Below are 17,153 nucleotides of genomic sequence, written 5' to 3' on the forward strand. Positions count from 1 at the left end.
AAATGCAAGATGCTACATCTCGGGAAGAATAATCAAAAATACAGATACAAAATATGTGACATGTAGCTGGATGGCAGCACTATGGAGAAGATCTGGGAGTTTTGGTAGATCAGACTCAATATGAGTCTGCAGTATGATGCAGCTTCACAAAATAAAAATGCAGTTTTGGTATGCATCACTAAAAGCATTAAGTACAACCTACAGGAGGTGATAGTGCCTCTCTACTGGGCGCTAGTTAGGCCTCATTTATTGTGTGCAGTTTGGGGCTTCAGCTTTGAAGAAGGCCACAGAGAAGTTAGAGAGGGTCCAGAGGCAGGTGACAAAGATGATGAAGGACTTGGAAAACAAGTCACACAAGGAGAGGCTGAAGGAGCTAGGCATGTTCAGTTTGCGGAAAAGGTGCTGAAGAGGGGATATGATAGCAGTCTTCAAATACTTGAAGGGCTGCCATAAAGAAGTTGGAAAGCACCTTTTCTCTCTTGCTGTAGAGAGGAGGATGCGGACCAGTGGCTTGAAGATGCAGAACAGTAGGCTTAGTATGGATATCAGGAAAACCCTCTTCACTGTAAGAACAGTGAGGCAGTGGAATCGACTGCCTAGGGAAGTTGTGGACTCTATCACTGGAGGTGTTCAAGAAGAGGTTGAAATGCCACTGGCTGGGAATTAACTAGGGGTAGCTGTGCATAAATTCTATGGGTATTTTCCAGGCCTCTGGGCTTTGCTGGTTACCAAATGGGGCTAGGAGGGAATTCCAGTCTCTTCCCCAATCCCCATGCTCCTTCATGTGTCAGGGTTTTTTTAAAGCCCTCAGAGGAACTAGGTGTTGACTAGGGCTGTGCGAAGTTTCATAGTTTCTAGGGTTGGAAGGGACCTGAATAGATCATCAGGTCTGACCCCCTGCCCTGGGCAGGAATAAGTGCTGGGATCATAATACCCCAGCCAGATATCTATCCAACCTCCTCTTGAAGACCCCCCAGGTAGGGGAGAGCCCCCCCTCTCTAGGAAGCCCATTCCAGAGCCTGGCAGCCCTAACCATAAAGTAATGCCTCCTGATATCAAGCCTGAACCTACTTGCAATCAATTTGTGGCCATTATTCCTTGTTATCCCAGGTAGTGCCGGGGGGGTGGGGTGGGGAACAGAGCTTCACCTATTTTCTGCTGGTGCCCCCTGGTGAGTTTATAGATGGCCACCAGATCCCCTCTCAGCCTTCTCTTGTGGAGGCTGAATAGATTCAGGCCCTTTAGTCTATCTTCATAGGGCCTGGCCTGCTGCCCCCTGACCATGCGAGTGGCCCTCCTCTGGACCCTCTCAAGGTTTCCCACATCCCTCTTAAAGTGCGGTGTCCAGAACTGGACGCAGTACTCCAACTGCAGCCTGACCAGCGCCACATAGAGGGGAAGGATCATCTCCCTGGACCTGCTTGTACATCTGTAGATGCACGACAAGGTGCAGTTAGCCTTCCTGACCGCTTCCTCTCATTGGCGATTCATGTCCATCCTGGAGTCAACAATGACTCCAAGATCCCTTTCAGCCACTTTCAGTTGCTGATTGGATTCAGCAGAGATTTGGCCCGATTTGGTGGCCAAGTCTCCGAATTTGAATTGAATCGGGAGAAGCTTTAATCTCTCTGAATCGGAACCCTCTGAATCGATTCAGAGAGATTTGGAAAGATTCAGCAATCCGGCAATAGACACAGCTTTAAATTTTTTTTCTGCATACCTCGAGGTACCAGGCGGCTCGTGAATGCTATTTTGTGGGGGATGGAGCATCCCACAGGAGTGTGGGGGGGGGGGGGGGCCCCCGCGCGGGGGGGTGGGGGGGGGGGGGGGGGTCCCCAGCGTGCTCAGTAGCAGACCCAGAAGTGAACTAGACGCCCTTCTGATCCACTTCTGGGTCTGCCAGGGAGCGTGCAGCTGCATCTCCCCAGCTTGGCGACTGGTGCCTCCTAGGTCTGGGGAGGGCACTCGGGGTCCCCCCATGGCTGATTGCCATGTACTTCCAGTTCCCTTCCAGATTCGCTGTCAAGCATGCGGGGGGGGGGCATGCTTCTCTGGGATGCTCCATCTGCCCCAGCTTCTCAGCAGTCACGAGCCACGCCTGGTACCTTGAGGTATGTAGAAAAAAACATTTAAAGCTGTGTCTATAGCTGAATCGCTGATTCTCCAAATCAGCATCGAATCTTCAGATTCGGATTGGGGCGAATCAAATTGGAACAGTGATCTGAATCAACAAATCAAATCACTGTCCCCGATTCGGGCTGAATCTGAATCCAGATCGAATATGGCCCGTTTTGCACACCTCTGGTGTTGACTGCAGCTAAGGCTGGGGATTTAAACTGGGGTGTGCCAGTGCTCCTTCTGGGACTTAAACTCAAAGTTCTTGGCTAGAGGGTCTTGCCTCTGTTCAGGGTCAGACTGATTATCATATTTGGGTTCAGGAAGGAATTCTACTCCATGGCCAGATTGGTTTTGCCTTCCTCTGTAGTTGGGGGCAGGAGGTGGTGGTAGTGTGTGGGCCCACTTCTTGGGATCTCTTGAGCATATATTAACAATTTTACAGCAGCAGTATGCTGGCTGTCATAGTCCCTCTGCTTTACCTGTAGTACATTAGGGTATTATATCTTGTGTTATCAGGTTGTGTTGTGCCAGGGTAAACTGGGTTAGATTCCTGTTTTCCTTTGTATTCTCCATAAATATATATGGTAAAGCTAGCAGTCAGTGTTGTCCTAGAATCTGGGCTATAGAAATATTGTATGTGGGGAAGTGCATCCTATTTTACACCCTTAATTTGGTCACAGATTTTCAGCTGCATTAAATTAGTTCAAAAAGAGGAATACCAACTAAATCTCTTTTCTTATGAGCCTAGTGACAAATGAGAAATTGATCTTACATCCTTTGGTAGTGGCAATATGTGCTAGGGGAAGCTGTTCAGCAGACAAAAATGCCTTCATCAATTATACTTCGGCTATGTCGAGTCTATGAATTTATAGTAAGAAAACCTGTACACAAAAATGAGCACAACCTGATAGATTAATTTTTTGTTTGGCCACAGTTTTTTGAGTTTACTTTACTTAACCAATAGGCTCAACAGAAGATTTTTTTTATGGTCATTTGTCAACTGGACACAATTTAAATGTCATACATTGCATTACTGACTCAATCACATTTGAAATGACTATGTGAATCTTTTGTATTGCATTTAGATTTATGCCATATGAAAGATTAATACTCCTATATGCACTTTTGCATTACTGACTCAATCACATTTGAAATGACTATATGAATCTTTTGTATTGCATTTAGATTTATGCCATATGAAAGATTAATACTCCTATATGCACTTTGGAAATGAAAGCCCAAGAAAATATAGGGTCATATTTATCTGTGGTGGAATGTTACTGAAGTTACACCAGGGGTGAACCACCAGTATCCCAGAAGAATACATCCTCCAAAATATGAGAGAGAGATTTGGCTGTATTTGTTTCAAGTACTTTTTGGAGTGAGTGCTCAATTGTGTTTGATGCAAGAAGTGATACCAATGATTGACTGTAATGCAGAAGTAATCGTCTTTTCCTGTAGCTCTTATCTCTCGTTCTTCTCTAGAATATGGTGCCAAGCAAGAACCATTAATGCTGACAGCTATGACAAAAGTGGAGAAGGTACAAGTACCAGAGGAGAAACGTTTGCCTGAAGAATTCCAGGTACATGCTATTGAGATGTGTTAGGTGTTTAGAAAAAATATGGAAAATTCAGATTTAATGAAAGAGAGTCCTTTACTTAAAGGCACAAGCAGTTGTGGCACAGGACATGTTTAATTGCCCTTTTATTTAGATAAGTAGAACTCCTAGAGTTCTTAAATTTTCATGGTTTATGCTTGTAATTTATGGTTATAAACTGCTCTGCCCCACCACTCCCAGTAAGGTAACCTTATTTTCTAATGTTGATTCAGCTTAAAAATATGTTCCTATCTAAATGGAAATGTAGCATCACCTCTTCTTTTTAAAGATAGGCTGGCCAAAGTAGTTGCTCTGTCTTTTGCATAGAGCTCCAGATTCTGCTGTCATGCATATCCTAATCCTGAGCTATCCTGTTGCAGTCATTTGGACTGTCCAGTTCCTGAGGGCAAAATCTGGCTTTTGTAATCAAATGAAATATCTTTCCACCTCTGGTTTCTTTCTTAGTCTTCTTGCTAAGTCTCTCCACTCTGATTTTTTTTCCCTTTTCTTTTTCCCACATTGCTGCCTTCATTATTTTCCATCCTTTTCTTAATTGTGCTGTCTCTGCTCTCAAGATTTTACTTAAGTCGAAAATAATTGCAATAGCATTTAGTAGAGGTTGAATTTTGTAGTGAACAATTCTGAGTGGTGGGAAAATGGACAAAACAAGCCTGTCAAATTCTATAAATGTATAGGTTAAACTCATGTCTTCAATGGAACTAGAATTTGAAGTTAGTTTTAGAGCGAAGGAATACATTTTTTTTGTCCACGGTCCCAAATAAATCAGATTAGGCTTTACTTTTTTACCTATACAAATCGAAATTGAAATAATTACCAAAATGCTCAAATCAAGAAAGCTTTGGTTTTTTGTACCTTGGTTTAAGGCTGGAAACATTTTGATTGCATAGTGATTATTCATTCACTCTGCCCTTGTATATCTGGGAAAAAATAATGAGGTGTTTAGACCCAAAGCGGTCTCCCTCATTATGCTCTAACAGTTTCAGGAGCAGAACAATACTATTAATCCTGAACACATGCAAAGGTGATGTTTACAGAATGATAAGCATTCTGTTAGGCTGTCCAAGTTACTTCATGGCCAAAGTGAAATGGATGCAGAAAGCAAGATTATATTTTCCCAGATGGCATTGGGCTGAAAAATAAAAAAGTTTTTAATTGGCCTCTATATATGTGTTTCATAGATGCTGCATCTAAAGTTCCTGACACTGTATCCAAATATGGATAAAGGCATTTGAGTTTCTTTGCTCACTTAATCAAATGCTTCTGAACTTTACCTGAGTAACAACAGCAAGTGGTTTCACAGCTCATAATTAATACGAGAGAGTAATGTTAAAGTCGCCTCTTTCATGTTGTATCTTTCTAACATTTTGTGTTCAGTGGCAGGGACAATAATTTAAATCTAGACCAGTAAAATACAGCTTGAACTAGTAGAATGGGGTGGAAGGGGGAGGAGAGGGGCCTCCAGAGATGTCAATAGCCAAGACATAGCCAATGCTGTAACTAAATTTTGTTTAACTGGATTTTGCCCTGCTGCTAAAATCCCCAGATAGGTAAGTTAGGTCTGGGGCAAAGGTAGAATCTCTCTCACATGTTTGGATTTCCTGAAATATTAAAAAAAGATGAGTTCAGTGGAGTCCCTAGAGCTTTCCAACTTTTATACTGTTTTTTGTAGTAGAGAAGCATAGGATAAGGGGAGAGCAGTATTCCATTGAAAATGAGTTTGGGGAAATTCACACTTTGCAAACCCACCCTTCACAACCAGTTCACTTGACTCATCTAGTTGAAATCCAGTGTCTGGGACCAAAAATTAATTGATTTCACCCCAAACATACAAATTATTGTTTTAAATAGTACTATCCAGGTGGGTGACTGGCTTTGAAAAGGTTAGCTTAAAATGGGGAAAAATGACTGATGGCCATGTATTTTTGTCCCCTCTTTTTAATGAAATATCTGGTCTTTTCCCTCAGTGAGAGAGATCTTGCAGATTGATTAGTAGGGAGAATTATTGATAGGAAAAGGAGAATTCCCCTCCCCAACCAATATTGATGATATCAAGACAGCCTCATTTTATAACTAAAGGATTCCTCCCTTCCTTTTTGAAATAAGAGTGGCTGTCTTGGCAGTTCTGCCAGGGCCTGGCTTGAGAACAGAAAGTTGGAGGCAATTAAAAAATGAGAAGAAAGGGAAATCATGGTGCTTGAAGGGACAGTGGTGAAGGAGGGAGGTATGTAATAGACCAGCAGACTGTGGAGAGGTTGCTCGCAGAAGAAAGATTGGAAGTGGAGTAACAAAATAAAAGCGCAGAGGGACAACTTAAGAATCTTTGGAGAAGGGATTAGAAGAGGACTTTTCAGTCCTCCTGCAGGCCTTTAGTCATACCCCTCCAACAGACTGTAGGTTTGTCACTAAAACCCCATCTACTTCATGTGAGATTTAGAGTATATGTCAGAGATGCCCTTCTTCAGAGGATCAAATAATTTAAGTTTAGATCTCACAGCACATGCTTGGCCTTAAGTCTGTGTTTTTAATAACTTTTTCTGAGCCTTAATGCTTTAGTCTTAAAGCCTTTTGCTTATGGCACAAAGGCCATAAGCTTTATTGCCCTGCAAGATTGGTAAAACAGCTTTGTCTGCTGAACTTTTAAACCCAGACTGCTTATTTCAAGGTATTATATTAATCTGTGGGCCTGATTTTTTTAAGATATTTTCCTAAGCATCCCACTATCTCTCTCTAACAGAATAAGAATGCTTTTACCTATTTTTTGGAAAGCCAGTACCTTAAGTAAAATAAAGAATTGTGTAATCAATAATAATTTCCACCAGAAATAATTTTGAGAGGTTTACCCTTATGTCTTTGTAAAGGAACAATAAAATCTTAGTCCCCCCCACTTCTACTTTTTTCTTCTTCTCTTTTTTTGACTGAAGGATTTCTTTCTTTTAGGATCATCCTTCCTTACTCTGAATACTTCTAGTGCAGGCCTCTGCTTTCCCAAAAAGTAACCAAGTAGAAGAGCTTTTGCTCATAGTGTTCTAAGTGTACCAGTGAAACAGGCTCAAAATTTTGCAATTTTCAATTTGCTGCAGCTGGAAGAATTGGAAGTATTGGTGGAAGACATCACATTAGACTACACCTAGACAGAATGGTTCTTTGCCAACCAAAGGGTAGAATTTCCTTCTCCCTCCCCATTAATATTTAGTTTCTGCTGAATTTCTCCTGTCCTGTAGCCTGAAAATTGCCACTGGCAGTTCAGTAAATATATTCTCCAGGCTCTCAAAAAAGTGTGGTTTGTTCCAAACTACAGATCAGATAAGACCAAACCCTGTTACAGCAAGCCGAAAAGTGCTATAGAGGAAGACTTGCAGTTCTAGATGGTCATTGGAAAAAGCACACCAGCACCAGTAGCAACACTGCTCAGCATTAATGGATCTAGGATTTTGAAAAGGGCAGTGGAGCTGGTGTTTTGCATCATCCCATATAACACGAAACACATTTTTCTCCAGTTATAGAGAAACTAGATGCGTTACTAATATGCTAAGGGGCTAGCACTATATTACTGCATTTAAGATAAAAGCAAAAAATATATATCATTATTGGAACATGCACTAATTTACTAGATTACATATACAGTTTAAAGAAACCACAATGAACTAGGCAAAAAGTAGTCAAAAGAGATATCACTAGCCCGCTAGTCATTATAGTTAAATGTACATCTCTTATTCAGCTTCATAAAACAAAATTGAGCCTTCTTGAGTGTCTTGACAGTACCTCCAGTACTTCACTGTCAGTCATTTCTACACCTGAGTTAATATTCTCACACTTGAGTTAAGGTTTTTAGCTAGAATTAAAATAGTCTGCAGGGCTGTGAAATAGAAGAGAGACATTACTGGGAATGGCTAACAGAGCAAAATTGCAGAAGAAAGGATAGTTTGATCCTTTCAGAGCAGAAAAAAACAGGCAGCTGGTTTTAAATTTTGGGTGGGGCAGGAATCAAAGGTGAGGGTTGCAACTGCACCACTTCACCACCACCTAGATCCACCCCTACTACTAAGAGATGGGCTGAAGTGGCATCACTTCAGTAAATAGCCAGTAATATTTTGGGGGGGAGGGCGCTGAGGGCACAGGGGAAGAAAATTGATACAGCTAGACTGATTTCTTGTTCTTTACATTTTGATATAAAAGCAAAACACTTGCTTTTCTGTTCTTTTTTTTCACTAATAAGCCAACTGGAAAAGTGCTTTCTGGAAATCTGATGCACCAACCTCTGATCCATATGGAAAGACTTGAGCTTCTACGGAATGTTTGCAGAGATGTAGCCCTGAGAAATCTTTCTCATACTACAGTTTCCAAGTTCATCTTGGACCGAATATTTGTGTGTGACAAGCACAAGATCTTGTTCTGTCAGACTCCAAAAGTGGGCAACACTCAATGGAAAAAAGTCTTAATCGTATTAAATGGTACCTGTTCTATTTTTAATGGGCTTTTTTGATCAGGGGGAAGGGCAAAACTATGGGAAAATGGGAACACAAATGGGAAAGCATTGAAATCAATTTCTTTGCATACTCCTACTAACTGTTACTTCATTCCAGTCATTCATTTTTTGCAGTTCCTTTCAGTCCTTTTTGAATGTCATCTTTAAAAATGTCTTTCTGCTAAAAAGAATATTGTTGTTTTGACTCCGAAGCAATTTGAGTCACTGAGGAATGACTTTTATAAATGTAGCAGGGTTGCTGTCAGGGCACTTCGTGATACACTTGTTTAAGATGCTAGTTACAAAGTGCTATAGTTCCCTAAGCCAAGGCAATTTTAAACTCTCTGGAATGGGAGAGTCCCTGTTCTCCTGAGCACTACCAGGAGTAACTAGGAATAACAGCCATAAATTGACTGAGAGTAGGTTCAGGCTAGACATCAGGAAACACTACTTCACAGTCAGAGTGGCTAGGAGCTGGAACCAACTAGATCCTAACCAGGGGAAGTGGTGCTCCCTCCTACCCTGGGGGTCTTCAGAAAGAGGCTAGATAATCACCTAGGTGTGGTCATTTGACCCCAGCATTCTTTCCTGCCCATGGCAGGGTGTTGGCCTTGATGATCTGCTTAGGTCCCTTCTAACTACCCTACCAACTGTGAAACTATGATTGAACCTAGCAATAAAAGGAACACTCATAACTTCAGGTTTCTGGTCATAAATATTTAGTTTTTCAATAATGCTGTAAATTTCCAGGGCATGAGGCTGGATTTGTTATTTTGACTGCAGTTCTCCATTTTAAATTTGGCAGCTGCGCAAGTCTATAAAACTGAGATTTTAAGTGTATATTATTAATGAATCATGGCATGAGTTATCAGAGATCAATCAAGCAGTTGGGGATTATAGCCTGATTAGTGAAAATGGTAAAATGAATTAAAACAAGTGTAACAAGATTGCATTGTGATTTTTATTAAAATAACACAGCTTCATTTAATTATTTTAATAAAATAGCACAGGTGTTCACTCTTTCTCTATACAAAATAGCTTTCTACATGTGTGAAGTCTTCTGGTATGTGAGGAAAAATAATTTGCATCCTTTTGGCTTTATGCTAAGGTGTAATGCATGCAAACCTGAATGAACACTTTAACTTGAACACAAGTATCAAAGGAAGGTGCATTCTCTGGTCTCACCTTTATAATGTTGCCATTGACAGCCTTATGAAGAAAAAGTTCAAAGGGAGCATGAGCATGAATTAAACCACAAGATGGTTTAGTATACACAAGAGATTTTGCAAATGCCATCATTAAATGGTAAATGGGTATAATAATTTGGGGATAGCATAAGGAGTATCCTGCAACTTGCAACTCAAGAATTAACTTGGAAAGCAAAGGTATATATGAGATGGTCTCAGTTACTTACACTGGCAGTACCATGCAAGACCGTAGGGCTGTCTAGAAGAAATCACAAATTGGCAGTGTGGTAGTTGTATTTGTTAGACTGTAAGCAAGGTTGTCATTGACAATTTACACCTTAATGACCAGTACCAGAGCATTAATTTGGATGTAATTTCCATCTTAACATAAGGGGTTGAAAGCTGGAACCCCACAGAAAGTATAGATAGATGTCTAAATGATTGTGAAAGCCACACCTTGGGGAAAATACTAGCTATTAAATAGAAGGAATTTATAACATATGCTAAGATTTTTCTCTGAGATTTTGGCATCTCTTTGTCTCCAAAGTTATTCTGAAAGGAAGATGGAAGTCAGTGACGCACACAGGCTAAGAATGAAGCTGGCACAACTGCCGTGGCAGATGCTCTATTGTGCAGCTAGAAGAACATAAAAAGTGGCTTACCAAAGAAATCCTCTACAGTACTCAGAGAGTACTTACTTAGTGAAAATGGAAGGCATGCAAAGAGCAGCTCAGGGTTGCTGATGGTGGAGGAGTGTTAGTCTTGCCCTAAGCAACTTGTAACAGTACTGGAGGGATTAGATGCATTTATTGGAAAGCTTTTGTTTAGGCATGAATGACAGGACTGGGAATTGGAAACTTTTGCCTCCAGGTTACTCATATGAACTCATGACAGTTTGATAACATTAAGTTATTATTTGAGTGCTGTGGCCAATGGTGAGAGATGTGCAGTCTTGCTCCGGTTCCCAGTAGATGAGTGCCTGGTAGCAAATACCAGCACTTAGTTTGACACTGGTGAGCTCAGCTCTCAAATTGTGGATATTTATAATTCTTTATCCATAATGGAGGCTTATTCTCCAGCTCAATATATAGGGATCCAGCTGGGAATGGATAGGGAGGTTTCATTTTTTTATGGCTGACCAGTCTTGCATCTTTTGCAAGCTCTAAATTCACACAAGTAAACCATCAAAAAATTTAATATAGCAGAAGCCCAAAATAATTAGGATCTAGGTTCTGTAAATTACTGTGGCATCTTCTAAACTAAGCTTTTTACTGAACTGTTTCTCATCGTTAGTAGCTCCAGTGGAGGGTGGAAGCACTAGGGTAGAAGAGACACATAGAACGGCTTGGTTTTATGATTCTGTATTTGTTCCAGCATTGTAACCTATTACTGCTGGTGGGGCACTGGTGGGCAAACTTACTATGTAAGTAAAGGCAATGAGGGCAATGATGCCAGGCACAGTACCATTTTTATTTACTCATAGCCTTATAGACAGAAAGAGTCCCTTTTGATTTCCCTTGTGCTCTGCGTGGATATATCACTTTGCAGAGCAGGATATTTAACCATGTGGGGCAGAACTTAGTTGCTGATAAAGTCCTGGAGATACTTCCGTATGATTTTATTATTAAAATCTGTGGATGTTGAATGATGTGAATTTTTAAAAATTTTCATTTTAGTGTATAGGTGTTCTGAAAAGAGGGCAGGAAGGAGAGGAGACAGCTAAGATACTGACAGCAAAGTGTTTAATGTTCTTGCAGTTCAACTAGAATTTGGTTTTGTTTCCAACAAAAAATGAGAGGAAAAAAACCCTTTTTCTCTTCCTCAGAGTTAATCTTCAAAGTCTTTCCAATTGCATTTCATGGAGAGTTGTGCAAAGGGGGAGGAGGGCTTGGTTTTTATTACAGAAACAACTTGTTCACCGTGCATTATTGAGAGACTTGAACTGATTTGGCTACAGTTGTAGTCATCACATAACAAATCTCCAAAAGAGGTATTCTGTTAAGTGTTAACAGCTGCTAGCATTGTGGTCAGAATCTCCTGTTCTTTAACTACTGTAAATCCAGTAACCATAGATACAAGCAACACAGAGAAGGCGAAAATCCACCACTGAGAGACATGTTCTTTTGTTCCTTTCCTTTCCTGTAACTTTTATTCTATCTGTCTGATTTATCTAGGAGCATTTTCTTCCATAGAAGAGATTCCAGAGAACATTGTGCATGACCACGAGAAGAATGGCCTACCACGCTTATCTTCTTTCAGTGACTCTGAAATACAGAAAAGGTGAGAGGTGATTTCTTAGGGAAGTTGGTGAATTTCCAAACCAGAAGGGGAAAAAATGAAACTGCATATTTCAGATTCAGACCTTGAACCAAGGAGGCTTTTACTTCTCTTATACCCTTTGTTCATCAGTGTACTTTTATTGGCTATGTGAATTTTGATGTTACCATCCCATGCCTATTTCCAAAGGGTAATTCCAGTATGTAATTCAAAAGGGTAATTCCATATAGATCTATTTAGAATGGTGGTCTCCAGTGTTTTTGGGTAGGAGATCACTTTTTGAATTAAAAAGCAACCCAAGATCTACTGTGCGTTGCCTCCTTCTACCCCGCCCGCAGGTCAGTCTGTGGGGAGGGAAGTGGGGCAGGGTGCAGATCCAGGCAGAGGGAGAAAAAATTATTTGGTGGGCACGCCTCCCCCCAGCAGGTAAGTCTGGAGGAAGAGCCCTGGGGGAGGGGAAAGGGCAATGGCGGGGGCGGGGCAGATTGAGGCCCCAGCAGTGAGGGAGGGAGCAGGGCACAGGCAGGAGCAGGGGCTGGGGAGGGTGGCGGTGGGGTCCTGGCCGGGCAGGGTGGTGGGACAAGTGGAGGCCCGGGGTATGTGTTGTCGTTGTCGTCGTCCCCCCCGCCCCGACCTCCGTTTGTTCCCCACTCTCCCCAGCCCCTACTCCTGCCTGTGCCTTGCCCTCTCCCTCACTGCTGGGGCCTCAATTGTTCCCCCCACCATGGTAGTGAGTAAGGGAGTGGGGCAGGGGCAGGCCCTGCACAGCCGGGGTAGGGTGTGGGACAGAGCTGTGAGTAGCTCGTCTGGGAAGTGCATGCAACCCAGGAGGGCATGGTGGGGGTGTGCCCCTATATCTGCATGCAGGGCAGGGCAGGGTGTACTAGGGCTGGGGCAGTGCTGGGCTCTTCCCAGTGGGGGTGTTTCGCCACACTGAACTCGGGCTGGGCGGCGGAGGCAGAGTTGGGAGCGGGGCTACAGGGGGAGGAGGGGCTGCAGGCACGTAAAAGTTTGCCATAGGTCCCCTAACCCCCTCCCAGGACTGCTGCCGCTGCCCATGCTGAGTGCAGCCCGGCCCAGGCCCCACCAGGAAGAGCATAGCATAGTGTACCAGCCCACAGCAGCAGCCTGCTTGTCCCCTCCCCTCCCCCAGCAGGGGGATGAGAAGTTTGTGCTGGGTTCTTCCTGATGGGGGGTGTTGGGTCATGCTGCGCTCAGGGCAGGTGGCAGCAGTGCTGGGAGAGGGTTGGAGGGCTACAACAAATTTTTGGGTGCCTGCAGCCCCTCCCCTGACCCATAGCTCCCCTCCCAGTGCTGCTACCGCCTGGCCTGAGCATAGCATGGCCCAACACCCTTGCTGGGAAGAGCCTGGCTCCAGCTCACAGCTGCAGCCTGCCCCACCCCATGTGCACATCCGGGGACATATGCCCCCACTGGACAAGCTGCTCGCGGCTCCATCCTGCACCCACCCTGTCTGTGCAGGGCCTGCCCCACACCTTCACTCACTGCTGCTGCAGCCAACTGTACTGCCCCACATGGGGGGAGAGGTATGTGCCCCCCCATCTTTGTGCAGAGGTGTCTGCCATTGCAGGCTGGACTTTGCACCCCGAGCCCTGCTGCAGCTGGTCCAGGAGTGGCTGTTTGCCATATGTGTCTCGCTGCTGGGCTGAGCCACACCTGCATGTAGCCAGCTCTAGCAGGGCTCAAGGCGCACCTCTGCCCCATGCGGAGATGTGGGGGAGGGGCACATGCTCCCAGGGCCTCTGCTGGGGTGTGTCCAGTGGTGGGTGGCTTCCCCCCACCCATGGATGAGCCCCCTGGGCTCCAGTCCTCCCACCACCTGGCTGAGCTGGGGCCCCACTCACCTTCCTCTGCTCCTGGCTGGGTCACACCATCAGTCCCTTACTGCAGGGGCCTTGATCTGGCCTCCGCCCCTTCCCTCCCCCATAGATTGACCTGCTGGGCTGGGGGAGGGGTATGTGCTCATGCGCGTGCCCCGCCCCCCCCCAGCCCAGGATCGACCAAAAGAGGCTCCCCAATTGACCAGTCAATCATAATTAACCAGTTGGGGACGACTGATTTAGGATATCTGTTTATTACTTAAAACCACACATCTTCAGGTTGTTTCTGACAAGCAGTAGACAAATTGCCCAGAAGAGCTTACCATCTAAGGGTACCTGAGATTCTACCACCTTTACTCATGTTGATGCCACAAAAATCAGGGTTGGGGAAGGAAGAGGGCAAGAAGCAAAATGTTTGTGGACACTTGGGAAGAGATTTTTATGTGGATGGCTTAAAAAATTTGTTGTTGTTGTATCCAAGGCCATAGCTTTTACAAGCCACTTTGAAGAGAAGGTTTTAGGTAAGGATAGCTCCTTAAGAGAGAGGTGACCCCAAATCTGGGAGCTGGTCCAAAGTCCATTAAAATTGATGGAATAAATCCCAGTGTTTACAGTGGACTTGGATCCTTTGGACTTTGGTCCTTGTAAAATCTCCCTTAGAAACTACTATCACATCCCTAAGGTTGGAGAGTCAGCTGTTCTGTCTCCAGTGAGCAACCCTGCTTAATACCTGACTGTTCACCTTGGAGGTGGCCTTGAGACACTGGGTGTTCTGAAGGTGAATTCCTGCAAAGTCTGGGTTGTTGCCTTTCAGACGATCACAGAAATCGGCTGAAGACCCAAAGCTAAGATTCGGTTAGCAGTCTTGTACCAAACTGACAAAAGATTTTAGTAGGGGAGCAGAGGATGGTGTGCATCTGGTTTGTGCTCCTCTCTAGTCCTACCTTGTTAGTTTAGGCAATTGAAGGCCTGATCCATTGTACAATAAAGTTGATGAAAGTCCTTTCATTGACTTCAGCGGGTATTGGATTGAGAGGTTACCCATGTAGGGGGCAGTACTATCTCCACTTCCATGCATCTTGCCTCTTTTTGTTTACAGTAAATTAAAACTAAATCTTTACTGATGTCAAAACTAACTGTGAAAAAATTATGATTCTGAATATCATTCTGTCCTGTCAGGTATGAAAGTTGTTTTTGTAAACTATGATTAAGAAATGTGTTTCAAAATTTTAAATAAAAAGTAAAAATTATGTTTTATATAGCAGTAATTTGTCTGGCCATCTGGCAGTGAGAGCTCAGCTCTTGTGTGTGTTCCACTGTGTATGTCCCAGCTGTTGTGGATCACTTTCTGTATTTTTGTTCTTATTTGCACCTGAGACTTCTGCATTTAGGAGTTCAGAGCTGTTCGCTGTTAATGGGATTCAGCCCTCTTTTGTCAGTTAGCAAGATTCAGTTAATCCTTAAATTATAGAAACAAAGCTAAACCCTCCTTGTTTTTACATTTTTCAATTCCTTGTACTCATTAAAGTAAGTAAAACATTTTAAGCCTTGCTCATTGTAATAAGTGCAGGTAATGAAAAGGGCTTCTTAAGAGCCATGTTGTTGTTACAGAAGTCATCATGTTTCATCTAAGTTTTATAGCTCTTCAGTAGCTTGTTCTTTTCTTCCATCTTTTTAATCCCTGTTATTTCTTTTTTCCTTTAGATTGAATTTATACTTCAAGTTTTTTATTGTAAGAGATCCATTTGAGAGACTTATTTCTGCATTTAAGGACAAGTTTGTCCACAATCCTCGATTTGAACCCTGGTACAGGCATGAAATTGCTCCTGGTATTATCCGGAAATATAGGAAGAATCGCACAGAGACTAGGGGGCTGCAGTTTGAGGACTTTGTGCGTTATTTGGGTGATCCTAATCACCGATGGCTAGATGTTCAGTTTGGGGATCACATCATTCATTGGGTAACGTATGTGGAACTTTGTGCTCCGTGTGAAATATCATACACTGTGATTGGACATCATGAAACTCTAGAGGATGATGCTCCATATATCTTGAAAGCAGCAGGAATAGACCATCTGGTATCCTATCCCACGATTCCACCAGGCATAACAACATACAACAAAACAAAAGTAGAGCGCTATTTCTCAGGAATTAGCAAGCGAGATATAAAACGCCTGTATGCCCGTTTTGAAGGAGACTTTAAACTATTTGGATATCAAGAGCCAGATTTCTTGCTAAACTGACACCTAGATTAAGCTGGGAAGAAGTATCTATTAAATTAGACTATGGCATATGAACGTCAGCTGCCACACTGGCTGAACTGAGACTGACCATTATTTTCTATCTTTTTGACTTTGCTCCATTTTTGGTGGAATATTTGTGGACAATTAGGGACTCCGTGTTATTTACTGACCATATTTTCAGCATACGACATTGCAGTCTGTTAAGAATGAATCTATGTTGTCTAAGATATAAAATGCCACCTAACCCTTCTTCCTTCGGGGAGAAAGAGGAGGGACCAATAGGTTATAAAAGAAAGTAAAATAGAATGCAACTGAAAAATGTTGTAAAGAAGGCAGTTCACTGGAGGTTAACTTTAGGCTCAGCTTATGAAATTTGTGTAGTGTTGATGCTTACTATTTACCAGACAGAACTGTGGAGTCTCCCACAGGCTATGAAAACTAGAGGCCAGTATAGGACCAATAATAAATGCGCTAGAGACAAACAAATGATGTCCAGATTCTATTATGTGATTATTGTAAAGGTTGTGCTGATCTAATCTCATTTTTGGTTTTGCTTTTTTGTTTTTGCCACACATGAAAAATTATTCCAACTTAACAGAAGTTTTAGTTCTATCCAGGAAGGGCTGATTTCAGAGGCCTTTTGTCTTTATTCCTGTGTCCATAGTGCTACCTGTCCTTACGCAGGTTTATCATGCCTCACAGTTGTTATACTTTTGTTTTAATTGTTGACATCCAAGTTTGTAAGATGTCCAAACACTTCAGATACAAATGGAGCATAGTTTCCAAGAAGAAATATAGGACTGTTGGGGAAGTGAGTTAAAGTAAAGCTAGATGTATTTGCAAGAGCAATATAAAAGCCAAGACCTGCTCTTTAAATACTGTGCATTTTAACTTGGTTTATTTTCTAACTGTACAAGCTGCTAAGTTTATTTAATAAAGTTGTGAAAAGAAGAAAGCATGTAAGAGTTGCCATAATAAACTGGACTAATGCTCCATCCCATTCCAGTACCCTGCCTTTCAGCAGTGATCAGTATCTGGTGCTTCATAAGAAAGGGAAATCTCCTTCCCAAAAATGCTCTTCCCCAGTCCTAAAGAGGGAGGATTTGCTCTTGATGCTTCCAGGTAATTGTTGGCTGCAGTTTTCTAAAATAAGTATCCAAACTTTGTGTCACGTTTAGGTAACTGAGCAACTTGCCATGTATTCAAGAATTGCACTTAGTTTTAAAGTTGAGACTAAATGAACATAAGCATAACATTTACGTGCTTGTGTATTGTTCCTGTTTGATTAAGAGAAATCTTTGTATTCACCAGCAATGAAAACCTGCAGTTGATCAGCTTAACTCCTGCAGTTAATGGGAGAAGAAAGCCAAAGCAGCATTTGAAGATTCAGTGATCATGTTTTGG

The 17,153-nt window shown here is 42.6% G+C and overlaps 1 protein-coding gene across 4 annotated transcripts in view; it reads left to right on the forward strand.

The window, feature by feature from the left end:
* Positions 1-16,749, forward strand: part of CHST10 (carbohydrate sulfotransferase 10) — a 29,586-nt gene extending 12,837 nt beyond the window's left edge. For all 4 annotated transcript variants that reach the window (XM_006034464.3, XM_025216446.1, XM_025216447.1 and 1 more), the window contains 4 exons: positions 3,604-3,701; positions 7,954-8,188; positions 11,564-11,669; positions 15,212-16,749. In XM_006034464.3, coding sequence (XP_006034526.2) covers positions 3,604-3,701; positions 7,954-8,188; positions 11,564-11,669; positions 15,212-15,749 — 977 coding nt within the window. In that variant the 3' untranslated portion in view covers positions 15,750-16,749. The remainder of the gene's footprint in view (positions 1-3,603; positions 3,702-7,953; positions 8,189-11,563; positions 11,670-15,211) is intronic.
* The last annotated feature ends 404 nt before the right edge of the window (positions 16,750-17,153 follow it).

This window comes from Alligator sinensis, unplaced genomic scaffold (assembly GCF_000455745.1).
Source record: "Alligator sinensis unplaced genomic scaffold, ASM45574v1 scaffold462_1, whole genome shotgun sequence".
Classification (NCBI taxonomy): Eukaryota; Metazoa; Chordata; order Crocodylia; family Alligatoridae; genus Alligator; species Alligator sinensis.